The following is a 15281-nucleotide window of genomic DNA, read 5'->3' as shown; positions in this document are numbered from 1 at the left end:
TAAATTGAGCAATAACAATGCTTTTGGAGAAAAGAAAAAAAAAACTAACTAGATATTTCAAAAAATAATTACATCCGCTAAAATAGATCATGACCCCAAACATACACATTAAATCTAACTTTAAAACTTTTATGATTCATAATTATTTAATGATTTCTAATCACCGAAAATCTTAATAGTTAATTATTCTAGTGGGAAATCCATTACCACATATAATCGCCAATAATATAATCTAATTAAATAAAGTATTAATTTGAGAGTAGTTAGAAAGTATGCATACATATATATACCGTTGAATGCATGATCCTATTATATATTGACCCCGTCGTCCAAGTTAGAAACTTTGCATACAGCTAGGTAATAATAATAAATAAATAAATATATAACATCCTTCCATCCTTAATTGTTATCAAATTTTATCGGATTTTATGTGACGGTAGTAGGGATCAACGCGCATCAGACAATTGTTTTAGTTGACTTCACACACGTAATTTAAGCTGCTCTACAGTGCATATATACAACACCGTCATGAAAACAAATATTAGAATTTTATTTGAAAAAAAATTACAAGAGACACAAAACACAAAACCAAAGACAATGATGTATTAAAGTGATAGTTATCTTTGAATTTTAATTTCTAGATTAGTTAAAAAATGTTAATGCCAATAAGATGAATAATTAAGTCCATTTAAAAGTAGAAGTGTATGCATTAATAATTTAGTATAGAAAAAATAAAAAAATTTCAATCATACAAATTTTATTAATATTATATCATAAGATTATTTAAGTTTAATTATTTTGTTGTTCTTTATAATTTTATTAAATTTTTATATATATTTTTTAATTAAGTCTATATATATATATTTTTTATTTTGTAAGTAGATCCTTTTTAGTATAAAAAATATTAGAGTTAATTGAATATTTTTTTCACAAAATAAAGGTATCTATAATTAAGAACCTAACTAAATCTTTAATTACATATTTTTTGAGAGAAGTATTCTATTAATTTTAACGTTTTTTACATGAAAAAGATCTAATTATAAAATTAAAAATAATGTAAAGATCCAATTAAAAAAAATTAAATATAAAGACCTAATTTAAAATTTGATAAAATGATAAAGACTAAGAAAATAATTAAATCAATTATTTATTCAAAAATTAAACTATTAAATGGAGATATATAAATAATTATATTTAAAAAAATAAGAAAGAGAAAAAAAAAAACTACGTTCAATGTAGAAAGAGCTTTATTCTTTATTCTTTATATATGCTATTCTATAGTAATAGTTTTTGCCACATTTACAACGACTAGTCTTCTTTCTATGGTATGTTTGCACTTTGGCAGCCAGCATGTATAAACTTAAAAAACCCATCACGCAATCACAAAATCATAATCTAATTAAAAAGAAAAAGAAAAATCCCTCACTTTTCTCCCCTATAAATTCAACTCAAATCCAAAACCCAAATCACCAAAAAAACACTCATCACACTCTTCAAATAAATATCAAACTCCATCGCTCTCATCATAATAACTTAAAACACAAGTTATTGTTACACCCAACAATGTCTAAGCTTCTCAATCTCATCATTCTCTTTCTACTCCCTTTGTTCTTTGCTTCCATAGCTTCTTCAGACACACCTCCTTCAACTCCAATCACCCCAACAAATCTATGCAAATCCACACCCGATCCAAACTACTGCAAATCCGTTCTCCCTCCAACAAAAAACGCCAATGTCTATTACTATGGCCGCTTCTCAGTTAAAAGCTCCATTTCACAAGCCACAAAGTTCTTGAGCCTTGTCAACAAGTATCTTCAACGGAGCAACACGCTTTCTGTCCCCGCGATTCGAGCACTTCAAGATTGCAAGACACTTGGAGAACTGAACCTGGATTTCTTGACGAGCTCGTTTCAAACGGTGAACAAGACGACGAGGGTGTTGGGGAGTTACCAGGCTGATGATATCCAGAACCTTCTTAGTGCCATTCTTACGAACCAACAAACATGCTTGGATGGGCTTCAAGAAGCTTCTTCAGCTTGGAGTATCAAGAATGGACTCAGTGTTCCACTTTCTAATGACACTAAGCTTTATAGTGTCTCTCTTGCTCTCTTCACTAAAGGGTCAGTATTGTTCTTCGCTTCGTTCGTCACCTTAATTTTGAGACAATTTTTCTTATAAAAATATCTTCGTATAAAAATAATAATTTAAATATTAACACATATTATATTAAATAATTTAATTATTTAATAATTTTTTGTTAAAAAATTTTTAATTTGTAACCTCTTAAATAAATATAAAAAAATTATGCAATTTAAGTTATAATTCATTGGATTGATATGATAATATATAATTAAATATTTGTACACGAAGTTAAAATATTTTCATTTATTTGACTATTATTTTGATTTATAGGTGGGTTCCAAAGACAAAGAACAAAGTTGGAACATCTTCAGTTCAAGTGACTAGGAAGCAACTTGGATTCAAAAATGGTCGCATGCCTCCAATGCAGATGTCGAGCCAAACCCGAGCAATCTACGAGTCGGTGAGCCGCCGGAACCTTCTAGAACCAGTGGTGGGGACGCAGGTGAAGGTGAACGGCATTGTAACCGTTAGCCAAGACGGCACAGGAAACTTCACCACCATCAATGATGCCTTAGCGGTTGCACCCAACAAGTCCTCGTCCACGGACGGGTACTTCTTGATCTATGTTACTGCTGGAATTTACGACGAAATCGTGTCCATTGATAAAAAGAAGACTTATTTGATGATGATTGGAGATGGAATCAACAAAACAATCATTACAGGAAATCAAAGTGTCGTTGATGGCTGGACAACCTTTAATTCCGCCACTTTTGGTACGTATAATGATACATCGTTTTCAATTTTCATACTTTATGGATGATAAATATGCGCTATTATTTGTTTTCACGCTTATCTTATATGTTAATTTGACTGTGGAAACTCAAGTGCAGTTGAAACTCAAGTGCAGTTGACTTCACGTAAAACTTCACCTTGAGTTTCCATCTAATTTTTTTACATAATTTGTTTTACAAAAACTTTTCTGTTTTTAGAATTATTTATAAATTTTTCTATTACTACTTTTGAGTAAGCTAAGAGAATTTGAATCCAGTTCACACCTGCCAAATTGTCTTGAAAAAAAAAATCAATTAAATAATGGCTCAATCAATGCAAAGTAGTTAGGATTTGAATTGAATTTATTTATTTGTTTAATTAGTAATTAAAATTAAATCATACATTCATCTTAATTAATAATATCTTTGACTATGTTGCAGCCGTGGTAGGCCAAGGATTTGTGGGAGTGAACTTCACCGTCCGGAACACTGCCGGCGCTGTGAAACACCAAGCCGTAGCACTCCGAAACGGGGCCGATCTATCCACATTCTATAGTTGCAGCTTTGAGGGGTACCAAGACACACTCTATGCACATTCTTTAAGACAATTCTATAGAGAATGTGACATATATGGTACCGTTGACTTTATCTTTGGTAATGCTGCATCCGTGTTCCAAAATTGTAACATATACCCTAGACTCCCAATGAGTGGACAATTCAATGCAATTACCGCCCAAGGCCGAACCGATCCAAACCAAAACACTGGAATTTCAATTCATAATTGCACAATCAAGCCGAGTGATGACCTGGCCGCGAACAGTGGCGCGGCCGCGACCTACCTTGGTAGGCCGTGGAAACAATACTCTAGGACGGTTTACATGCAAACTTTCATGGATAGTGTGGTTGATTCTAAAGGGTGGAAAGAATGGGATGGTGATTTTGCATTGAGTACATTGTATTATGCTGAGTATGATAACAATGGACCCGGTTCAAACACTGCCAATAGAGTCACTTGGGCTGGTTACCATGTCATTAATTCTACGGATGCATCAAATTTCACTGTCTCTAATTTCTTGCTTGGAGATGATTGGTTGCCCCAGACTGGTGTCACTTACACTAGTAGCTTGATATAGTTATTATATTATACCGTAAAAACTTATATGCAATTAACCTTATATGAAATTGATAGTTGAGAGTCGTTAAATAATTTGACAGTTTGATTAAATTGTTATTTTACGACTCTCGTCTACTATCAACTTTATATAAAGTTAACTGTTAGCTGAGTTTTTACTAAACTATATAGATAGCTAAATATATATACATGAATTAACTTGATCACATCCTTAATTACTTTGTTATTTCATATTTTGTTGTATTGATTCTTTTGGTTCTCATTCATATAAAATAAGTGGTGGGCATAGTAATATAATTAACTAAGCCCACGCATCTTGTATGTGCAATGTCAAAACTACACATTGTATGAAAGTTATTTAATTAATGAGATTTATATATGAAGTCAAGATTATTATTATATATTAATTAAGGTTGTAATACATCTTATAGTTTATTGTTGTTGTGATGACCCACCTAATTACTTAATTTTGTATCAAGTGCTTGTCAGCTGTTTAATTCAACCGCTGATTTTGACTTAGATATCATAGAGAATAAATAAGATATAATACGTAGTTGGATCTTAGCATTATTGCATACTCAATTGGGAATAGAAAAGATCATTATTATTCCTAATTTCTTTGCCGCGTCTAAGATTGTTTAATTTGACTAATGTAACATCATTGACCTCTTTCTTTTCTTTTTTTTTTTTTTCTACATACCTCTTTTTTATTATCTGATCTAGCTAGTGAGATTTTTCATAGTCTACTAAAATAGTAATATCATTGACAAACACTTTTTCCTTTGTTAGACACCGTTACAATTTGCAATTTCGAAAGATCAGATGTACTAAAAATAATAACCAGTATATATAAAAGAGAATGAAAGAGTAATTTTTTTAAACTATATTTCTTTTACTTCCCCGCTTATTTGCTTTTCATTATTTATGGTTCCAAGTGGTTTTTTTAAGCGTTTCAATTAAGAAAAAAAAAAGAGTTTCAATTAAGAAGTAAATTTTTTTCGGTCAATATTAGTTAATTTTTGTAAAATAATTATTTTTATCTTAACTTTTAAATTCCAATTTATAAACTCTCATTTTAAATTTTAAATTAAAAAATAAAAGTTTCACCATTAGAAAACAAAAATTGACTAACGTTAATTAATTAAAATTAAAATATTAGTTTCCTATTTTTTTTTAATTAGCAGAAACATGCAGCTTTATGCATGTCTCTACAAATATTATACCTTTTATTTTTAAATTGGCTAAGTTACAAGTGTTATCAAGTAAAATCACACATTGGAATGCCATGCATGTAAGATAATTATTATACAGGGTAAAGTATACTTTTTATCTTTAAAGTTTGGTAAAAATTTTAAAAATACCCCTAAATTTTATTTTGTTTTAATTTTATCCCAAAAGTTTTCAATTTGTATCAAATATACCCTCGATGGCTGAATTTTTAAAAAATTTAAGACCAATCTAACAATAATGCATAAAAATTATGCTTAATTTACTTGTGTTGAGGGTTGTTCTTATGAAATTGTTGTTGAATTGATCTTAATTTTTTTGAAAACTTAGCCATCAGAAATATATTTAATACAAATTAAAAAATTTTAGGGCAAAATTAAAACAAAATAAAACTTTAAGATATTTTTAAAACTTTTGTGAAATTTCAGGGATAAAAAATATACTTTATCTTTATTATATAATATATGGTATAGTCGTATGGATCAATAATTATTCTCCCAAGTTCCAAAGAAAACCAATGGAATACAAACGCTGCAACGGTTGAAATTAAATTAAATATGGAACAAGTAAAAAAATATAGATAATGTAATGTATCCCCCAAAAAAAGGAAAAGAAATCCAAAGAACAAAGAACAAGTGGTTAATGGCCAAGTCAAAAAAGGACAAGCGTCCTATCTTCAACGTTAATCACCATTTCCACTGGCTACCATATCGCCTTGTTTTATTAGTCAGTCAATAATTCTCATTTCAAAATACAAAACTTGTAGAACAAGGTGGGGATGCACAAGAGTCGGACCAAGTCAGGTATAATTAAATTTCAGTTTTATCTTAATATTTTATTGAATTTATTTTAACGATTTAAATTTGATATTAAATTAATTTCAAATAAATTAGATTAAATTGAATTTACTTAATATATATATTTTATATAATCAATTAATACATTTTTAATATTATAAAATAAATTTAATAAATATTATATAATATTTTATTTTTATTTTCATAATATATATTATTAAATACGACTTGAATCTAAATCGATTCTTAGATTCAAGTCTACGTAAAAATATGACCCAAACCTAATTCAAAAGTTATATCGGATCAAAATAATAAATCTAAATTTTGACCTGATAAAACCTATTTTGTGTTATCATCAAATTTTAAGTGGAGTTAAATCTTAAATCCTCCGAATCAATGGCGAAACTTAAAAAAAAAATTGGATATGCAAAATAAAAAATATTAAATAATATATTGTATCTTTAAAAAATGAATATTCTAAAAAAAATATCAAACTAACCATATTAAAATTATTTTGGATAATTTATACCAAACAAAGAATAATTGTTTTAGTGCATATATATAAATAAATTCATCACCTCAATTTTTACACACTTAATAATAGAAATGGTGGGTTAATTAGCAAAAATATCTACAATAAACAAAGTAACTAATAAGATTCACTATATGTTATTTGCCAAAAAAAAAAAAAGAATAAAAAATAAACGATAATTAAATTTGTATGTATACAAAATTGCTGCAATCAAATTAATTACATACAAGTTTTTCCTACAAAATCCAAAAACGGATTTCATGCTCATGTAAAAGTGTACACATAGATAAGATGACATGATACATAAAAATCATCTCTCTTTATAACAAAATTTATGAGTAATAAGATATAGAAATTCAACCATAATAATAATAAGGTAGCAAAAATCTCCAAAGAGATGCTATAGTAGTAGTAGTAGTAGTAGTGGTGTTGGTTAAATTAGAATTATTTAGGCTTCATCTTAGAAGAAGAATCCAAGGCCTTGCTAAGAGAAATGGCAAGGTTGCAAAGATGGCGAAAAGCTCTACTTTGTTGGGACAAAATATCATCATCACCAGGAATTGAAGCATCACAAGTATCAATGGCTGCCAATGCTGCTTGAAGCCAAACTTGAGCATCATGTTCTTTGTTTGCCAATGTGGCAGCAATGGTGTCCTCAAGTTGACCCTCGGCATCCAACAAGGTCTCCTTGCAATCAGCCAGACCTTGTTGGAATGCCGGGTCAAAATTTGGGTCGTCGATAAGCGTCTTGCATTCTGTTAGGATGCCGGACGCATTCGCCGCCGCGACCTTAAGAGATATCAAGACTAGGTCTTGTAGGCTTGCTTGAGTACATGATGGGTCCGAGGTAAGTACCTTAAGACATAGATCCTTTGTTTGTGACTCGCTACATACTAGGTTGATTAGTTCGTTCCCTTTGAGGTTTTTATCAAATGCAACAGTTTTGTGATTTCCTAGGATAATGCAAAAGATGGTCAAGAGGGGCAAGAATGTTGTGATTGTCTTCATGTTTTTATTTTTATTTTTTTGGTTTGGAATTTGTTGTGATAAAAAAATAGTGTTGAAGCTAAGATCACAATAGTGTGGGAGTTAAATAAATAACATTGAGAATGATGTTTTTTTTTTTTTGAATGGTTGTGTTTATGTTTCTAAATTGGGGATGTTAATTGACGATGGGTATTGTTCATAGTCTTGATTGACTAACATCAATTGCTAAATTCGATTTGTTTGCTATAATTGACACCCAATTATTGCTGATCAACGTTCATGGCTTTCTATTTTCGATTAGACTAACATAAGTTTAATGGTGATACTAGCATGGTTTACCCGTGAGATGCGCCTAATGGCAATATTTCATGCTAATTTATATTAATTTAAAAAGTGTATATTATTAAGAGGTGATTTTTCACACTGCTAGAATTTATAGTGTTAACAATGAATTTTTTGTTAACAAAAATGTTTATATAGTCGTAACTTTTTAGAGGTGTATGAGGCTACTTTTTAGGAGTAATATATAATTAAGCAAGATATTTGATATATGAGTGAATGACAAATTAAAGAAAGTGAAATTAGCTGAAACTCAAATGCATTGAGTGAATAAAAAAGAAGCCTTGTGGTTGGAAGAGAGTATACTAAAGTTGTTAGTACCTCGTTAACAGTATCATTATATTCTAAAAAATGAGGCAAATAAATGTCTTTAATATAATTATTCTAACATGTGGATATAATGGTTTAATTTGGACGTTAAATATATATTCAACTGAAAAATCATGATAATAATGCTCAGTTATACATGGCTGGACATCTTGTCACAATTATGGTCTTTTGTTTGTTGCGAGAGTCATCACAACAGATTATTACATATTGATAAAAATCAAAATTTAATCACTTGTTCTTTTCAAAGATGTCCCTAGACCCTAGCTCACTCAAGCAGCTGTTACTTCTATATGATTTCAAATTAAATTTTTCAATTAATTACATCCATGTCTAAACCTGTCATGTATATGTGATTACATGGTTCTGAAAACCGAACCGGATTGATCGGTTCAACCGGGTTATCGAGAACCAATCAGCTGGTCGATCCGGACAAGTCTAGAAATCGTCTGGTAAAAAACTAATGAAAAATCGGTCAAATCGGCGGTTAACCAGTGAACCGATAAAACTGTCCGATTTTTTAGAGGGTTTTTGGTTCAAAAACACACCCTCTAAAACGCACCGTTTTGTGTATAAAAATTTAAAAAAAAAAAAAGAAGAAGAAAAAAAGTAAGTGCTGAAGTGAAGTTTGAACCTTAAATCACCAATTCAAGCCACTCATCTCTCCTCTCTTCCCTAAGAAGTGAGAACTATTGCAGCCACCACCACCAATCGAGCAGCCCGCCGCCACCGCGTTCCGCAGCCTCCGCGTCCCGCAGTCACAGCAGCGACGGGTTTGACCACCGCAGCCTCCACCGCGTCCCGCAGCCGGTAAGTAATACTCTGTTATTTTATTCCTCCTCGCCGCCTTCTGATTTTCTGTTCCAAGATTTTCTGATTTATTTATTTGCTGGATTCATGATTTGATTTATTTGTTATTTGTTCATGATTTACTTGTTTGCTGGACTTCATGATTTTGGTTGCTGAATTCATGATTTTCTGAGGTTATTTTGAATTTATGATTTGCTGTTTTCTAAGGTTATTTTGGTTGCTGAATTTATTTGTTTATAAATTTGTATGTTACAGATGGAACAATCACAAAGTAACCCACAACCACAAGATAATCCTTTTCAAGATTCTCAAACTGGTTCTTCTAGGGATAAATCTGATCCAACTTGGTAATATTTTACAGTGAAGTATGACAAAAATAACAAGGCTCAATATACATGTATTTTCTGCTTGAATACTTACAATGGAGGGGGATATATAGAATGAAATATCATCTTGCAAAAATTCCTGGACAAATTAAAGTTCGTAACAAAGTAACTGAAGATGTTGAACTTCAATTCAAAATGCTTTTGGAGGAAAACAAAAAAAATAAGGCAGAAAAAACAAAATTTGCAAGTGATTGTTATGATGTGAAAACACAAGCGAAAGAAGAGTGTGAGCCTAATCCTGTACAACCTCCGGCTCCTGCAACAATGGGAGACAAAGGAAAGAGAAGAGCTATTGCTGCTACTCCAATTGGAAGTTATTTTAAGGGAAGGACTACGCCAGACTCTCAATCAACTTTGAAAAGTGTCTTGGCCAGTAAACAAGTTGTGCACAAGGTTAAGTTGGGGCTGCAAAATGGATCGTTGATGCACGTATTCCATTCAATACAATTCAATCACCTTACTTTCAACCTGCTTTGGACGGCGTTGCTGCAATTGGACCTAGTTTCAAGGGACCGTCATATGATGAAATGAGAGTTCATTTGTTGGCCGATCTTAAGAAAGAGTGTCAGCTGTTTGTTGAAGGCTTTAGGAGCTCATGGAAAAGCACTGGTTGTACACTGATGGCAGATGGCTGGACTAATCAAAGGCAGCGTACGTTAATTAATTTTCTAGTTTATTGTCTTACTGGTATGTCATTTGTTAAGTCTGTTGATGTTTCTGATATGATAAAAAACTACCGATACCTTGTTTAAATTATTTGCTGAGGTTATTGAGTGAGTTAGGTCTAGTAACATTGTGCATGTGGTTATTGATAATGCTGCAAATTATGTATATGCTGAAAAACTCATTCATGAAAAGTATCCAAACATTTTTTGGTCTCCTTGTGCCGCTCACTACATCAATCTTATTTTGAAAGACATAGCAAGTATACCTCACATAGCTGACCTTACCTCTCGTGCTTCAAAAGTGATTGTGTTTGTTTACAATCATATGATTTTCTTGTCATGGCTTAGAAAAAGACCAAATTGAAAAGAAATTGTTCGACCAGGAGTTACACGTTTTGCTACTGTTTTCATTACTTTGAAAAGTATATATGATCATAAAGAAGACTTACAAATATTGGTGGTGGACAAATATTTCACTTCTCATAAATTATCCAAAAGTATCAATGGGAAGATGGTTAGCTCAATTATCTTGGATAGTAAGTTTTGGGAGGATTGTATTACTACTATTATGATTGTTGGTCCTCTTATTAAGTTATTGAGGCTTGTTGATGCTGATGAGAAACCTTCTCTGGGTATCGTGTATGAGGGCATGCAAAGAGCCAAAATTGCTATCAAGACAATGTTTAGAAATAGAAAATATGCATACACACCTTATACAAGTATCTTGAAAATGTGGTGGGATAAGCATTTGAAGCGTGACCTCCATGCAGCAGCATACTTTTTGAATCCATATTTTTTCTATAGTGAGGGGTTTGTTGAGAAGGCAAATATCTTGAAGTCTTTGCTTGATTTATTTGATATTGAAACTCTTTGCGCTGACTCAGTTTCCGCAATGCAAGAGATACAGTTGTATCGAGATCGAAAAGGAAGTTTTGGAAGGGAAAGTGCTTTGAAAGCAATTAAGAGACTTGAACCTGGTAAGTTATTATATTTCTATGTTCAATTTACTTTGAAGGTTTTTTAAATATTGAATGAGAATTGATGTTTAACTTTCATATCCTGGTAGGTGAATCGTGGAGGCTACACGGTGGGAGTGCTCCTAACTTGCAAAAAATAGTGATTCGTCTTCTTCATCAAACATCTTCATCATCTGGATGTGAGAGGAATTGGAGCCTCTTTGAACAAATCCATTCAAAGAGGAGGAATCGATTAGAGCATCAAAGGCTAAGTGACATTGTTTATGTGACTTATAATCTACGCCTTCAATCTAGATTGCATCGCAAGAAGAAGAATTATGATCCAATTGACATTCAAAGCATTGACACAGTAGATTTTTGGGTAATGGCGGATGAAGATGATCCTGAATTTACTAATGGAGATATTGAAAATTTAATTTACACGGATAATGCTATGCCTTCATATCCTAAAGGTGATTGAAATAGCAAAATTTGTTTCATTTACTAAAGATATATGTTGTAAAGTTATAACTTTAATTTTTTCTTGGTTTTTTATTTTATTTTATTAGATGGGGGAGATGTGGAAGTTGATGTGGATTTGCCTGATGTCACTGTTTCTTCAAATACAACTTCTTTTGGTGGTACTTCTGAAGATGGTGGCTTTGGATTATCTATTTATGATGAAGATATTAGAACACTTAATGATGATTATGATTTTTGATGAGTTGCACCTTTGATTAGTTGAAAACTTGCTAGTAATTATTTCTTTTGAACGTAGAACATTATGATGGGTTTGCCATTATGTGCTTTTTTTTTGTTTTTAGTTACAAACTTTGATGTTTGAAGTTGTTTGTGAACCTCTAATATTAAGTTATGTTTAATTTATTATGTGAAATTTTAAATTTTATTAAGTTAGAAATGGTTGAATTTATATATTTAAAATTATTTTTAAGTTTCTTAATAATTTTATTTAATATTTAATTAAACCGGTTGAATTTCGATTAAATCTCGATCGAATCAATAAATTATTGAATCAGTGATCTTACCGGTTTATTAACTAGTTCGGTTTTTACAATCTTGTATGTGAAGTCTTACGTCGGTCGGATTGGTTGAAGATGAACAACACATATCTTATAAGAATGTAAAGATTTTTTTTTGGATGCGATTTAATGGATAAATATAAAAGATTTTGCCATCATTCTTATCATATATCAAGAACAAAATCGTAAGGTTCGAAATGTTAAAGTAGACAATATCTATAAACAGCTGAACTGAACTGTTATAGATAATATAAGAACTAGATGGATCATGGATGTGCTAACAAAAACGTAAACGAACAAAAATTGTAGATGTATTTCTTTATTTTCAATAAATTATTATCATGTTATCCATAATATAATTCTCCTAGCGATGCATGGCAGTGACATAGTGTCCACGTTTTGGTGTAGAATGAATTTTGGTACGGTGGGGAGCTTTAATAGAATGTTATATTAGTCCAAGTTATTTATGGTAGATACCAAAAAAAATGTCGTTTACCAAATACATATCAATCAGTACTCATGCAAATTTATTGTAGGAACCAAAATGAAGAGGTTTGAAGGACAAAAATTCATTTTGTTTCTACTACATTGCTGTACATCCGTGACCATATCACTTTCATCCATGAATAATCATGAACCATGTTCCAATGCAAAATTGTATTCAGTTGGACTCAACATGTTATATATCTTTCAAGTATTAAATTATATTTATTATTATTATTATTACTATTACTATGACTATTCAAATAAAATCATCAGCCACTTCAAAGAAAACAAAATACTCACTCATTGTCAACATCACTCCTCTTCACCGCTACCGCACTCTGCTCTCAAAATCTCTTCACTTACCCAACATACATTAAAACAGTATAGTTTAAATTATAAATAATTAAATACATGATATATAAAAGTTTACTAAATAGAAAATTAGAAATCTTCTAAATAGCAAAAGCTTAATTGCACATATATTTAAATTTTATTATTAATAGGATATTATTTTATATAAACCTACTTATTAAATGCGTATATATAGCATGCAGGCAGGTCTTGGATATATACTCTCATTCCTCTCACTTGCATACACAACAAGATGAACGATAAATTACGGCGAAAAATTATCGGCGGATTCTGAAACCGCCGTGAATTAATGGAATAGCGACGGTTTTGATAATATTTTCATACTTTATTAAAAACTAATGAAAATAGTGGTAGTTTGGTATCCAAACTGTCGCAAATAACATTTTGATCAGTTTATTAAATATTTGGTAAAAACAATCTAGTGCTATTTTTTTCGTTTTTGTGCATATCCTAGGAGAGAAAAGGCGCCAATCACTAATTCTAAAAATTCTTGCCGTTATATAATTTCTCTCTATCAATCCTAGCTACTATGTCTTTTTTCGTTACTAATCTGCTTCTTCCGCCGTGTAACTCCCACACGCGCGAAAAGAAAATGAAAGGGCACGTCTATATGGTAGCGTTTGGTAGAGAGATATAGACAGAAAGACTGAGACTGAGAGACAGAGACTAAGAGACAGAGATTGAAATAAATCTCAGTATTCTGTTTGGTGCAAAATTGGAGACAGAAATTGAAACAAGAATAAAATTCTAATTTAATTTGCACAAAGAGTAAAATTGGAATTAATTAATTAAAATTAGGGTATTTTAGGTATAAAATATTATTAAAATTTCAGTCTCCATCTCTAAAAATTTTAGTCTCATGTATCCCTACTTTTTGGAGATACTGAAATACTGAAATTTTGGAGACAGAGACATAAATTTTAGTACCTGTCTCTGAACCAACAAACATGATATTGAGTCTCAGTTTCTCAATCTCTACCTCAGTATCTCAAAATAAACGCTACCTGGGAACGAAATTTGTCTCCATATCCAAATATTTCTTTCTTTCTTTTTTTCACATTTATCAAATCACGCATCTCAATTAGTAATGTACAAGGATATGAAAGAGAGTTAAATAACTTAAATTAGTGAACCGAGTAAAATCAAGTTAAAGTTTAGGGTTCAATTAACATGTGTCTTAGGGTATAAATTAATATTATTAATTAAAAAATAATCATAAAAAATACAAAATTTAGCTTTTGATGTAAATATTATGTATTTATTAAAATAAATTTTTTTTAAATTTTACTTATAACAACTTTAATTTATTATATTCTTAAAGCACATATTAACTAAATTCTAAATTTTATTTATGACTTCATTCATTAATAATCCAGTGAAATCGTATGTTCAATTTCATTCCTCAAAATACCTATTGGACTCATGAACAAAGAAAACTATCAATTGTATATTGTGTTACGGAAAATATTAAAAGGCTAGTAGAATTTATTATTTTAGCCAATAATTAATTATTAATATTTAAAAATATAAAATAAAAATATATTATTAAATTATTAAATTAAAAAAATTAAATTAATAACTAATAAAAAATACAGACTAAAATTTATTAATCTTCTTAAAAATTTCTCATGTTATTATATATTATTTAGTGTCGCTGCTCAATATATACTACTATTACAAAAAAATTCGTTTTTATTAACTACGTATACTTTTCCTTCACATAATCGAATGTTAATGGTTGCTGTCCAATTTTTTCACATAAAATCTAGCAATAATAAATGCATATCTAGTAGTGTGTATATATACGAGCCATCTCTATACAGGCTAATAAACGGAGTTTATTCAAGGTTGAATTCCATTCATTTACACAAATTAAATAATCTCCTAATTTATTAAGCTATTAACAAATTAAATTCAAACTAATTTATCATTTAATTTGACTCACTTTTAACTCTAATTCATGCACAAAAGCATTTATCACAAAACAATCACACGATTACTATTGTTGTTACAAAAATATTAACTGATTTAATTAAAAAATTATCTCTCAACTTAATTTTTTTAATTTTTTACGATATTTTTTTTATCCTAATAAATTAAAAATTAATTTTTTACAGATCAAAATTCCATTTAAAAAATTGTTCTTAGCCAATAATTATTACATGTACAAAATTCAGATTCAAATGTCCGACAATAGCAATGCAAGTTGGTTTTAAACTTTTTTATTTTATTGCAGTATAATTAACCATGTTGTAATGTTACATCACCTAACCACGTAACATAAGTGTGGCCACACAGTTAAGTATAGCGCTACCAAAAAAGAGAGAATGTTACATTACACATAATTAAGTATACATATATAGTGCTAACTAT

At 30.3% G+C, this 15281-nt stretch overlaps 3 protein-coding genes and 1 pseudogene across 3 annotated transcripts; 3 read left to right on the top strand and 1 right to left on the bottom strand.

The window, feature by feature from the left end:
• Positions 1-1301: 1301 nt before the first annotated feature.
• LOC107626182 (putative pectinesterase/pectinesterase inhibitor 41) lies at positions 1302-4388 on the top strand. Its single transcript, XM_016328999.3, has 3 exons — positions 1302-2120; positions 2413-2855; positions 3294-4388. Exons 1-3 carry the CDS (start codon positions 1351-1353, stop codon positions 3983-3985), a joined length of 1905 nt encoding a protein of 634 aa, XP_016184485.2. The 5' UTR covers positions 1302-1350; the 3' UTR covers positions 3986-4388.
• Positions 4389-6701: 2313 nt separating this feature from the next.
• LOC107627954 (uncharacterized) lies at positions 6702-7587 on the bottom strand. Its single transcript, XM_016330762.3, has one exon. It carries the CDS (start codon positions 7546-7548, stop codon positions 6985-6987), a length of 564 nt encoding a protein of 187 aa, XP_016186248.1. The 5' UTR covers positions 7549-7587; the 3' UTR covers positions 6702-6984.
• Positions 7588-9258: 1671 nt separating this feature from the next.
• Positions 9259-10141, top strand: LOC148575441 (uncharacterized; annotated as a pseudogene).
• A 481-nt stretch (positions 10142-10622) lies between these two features.
• Positions 10623-11731, top strand: LOC148575440 (uncharacterized). Its single transcript, XM_088506236.1, has 3 exons — positions 10623-11031; positions 11121-11483; positions 11580-11731. The coding sequence occupies exons 1-3, from the start codon at positions 10623-10625 to the stop codon at positions 11729-11731; spliced, it is 924 nt and encodes a 307-aa protein (XP_088362362.1).
• Positions 11732-15281: the final 3550 nt, after the last annotated feature.

This window comes from Arachis ipaensis, chromosome B2 (assembly GCF_059453495.1).
Source record: "Arachis ipaensis isolate K30076 ecotype BB chromosome B2, ASM5945349v1, whole genome shotgun sequence".
NCBI lineage: Eukaryota > Viridiplantae > Streptophyta > Magnoliopsida > Fabales > Fabaceae > Arachis > Arachis ipaensis.
This window is presented reverse-complemented; position numbering and strand designations above follow the sequence as displayed.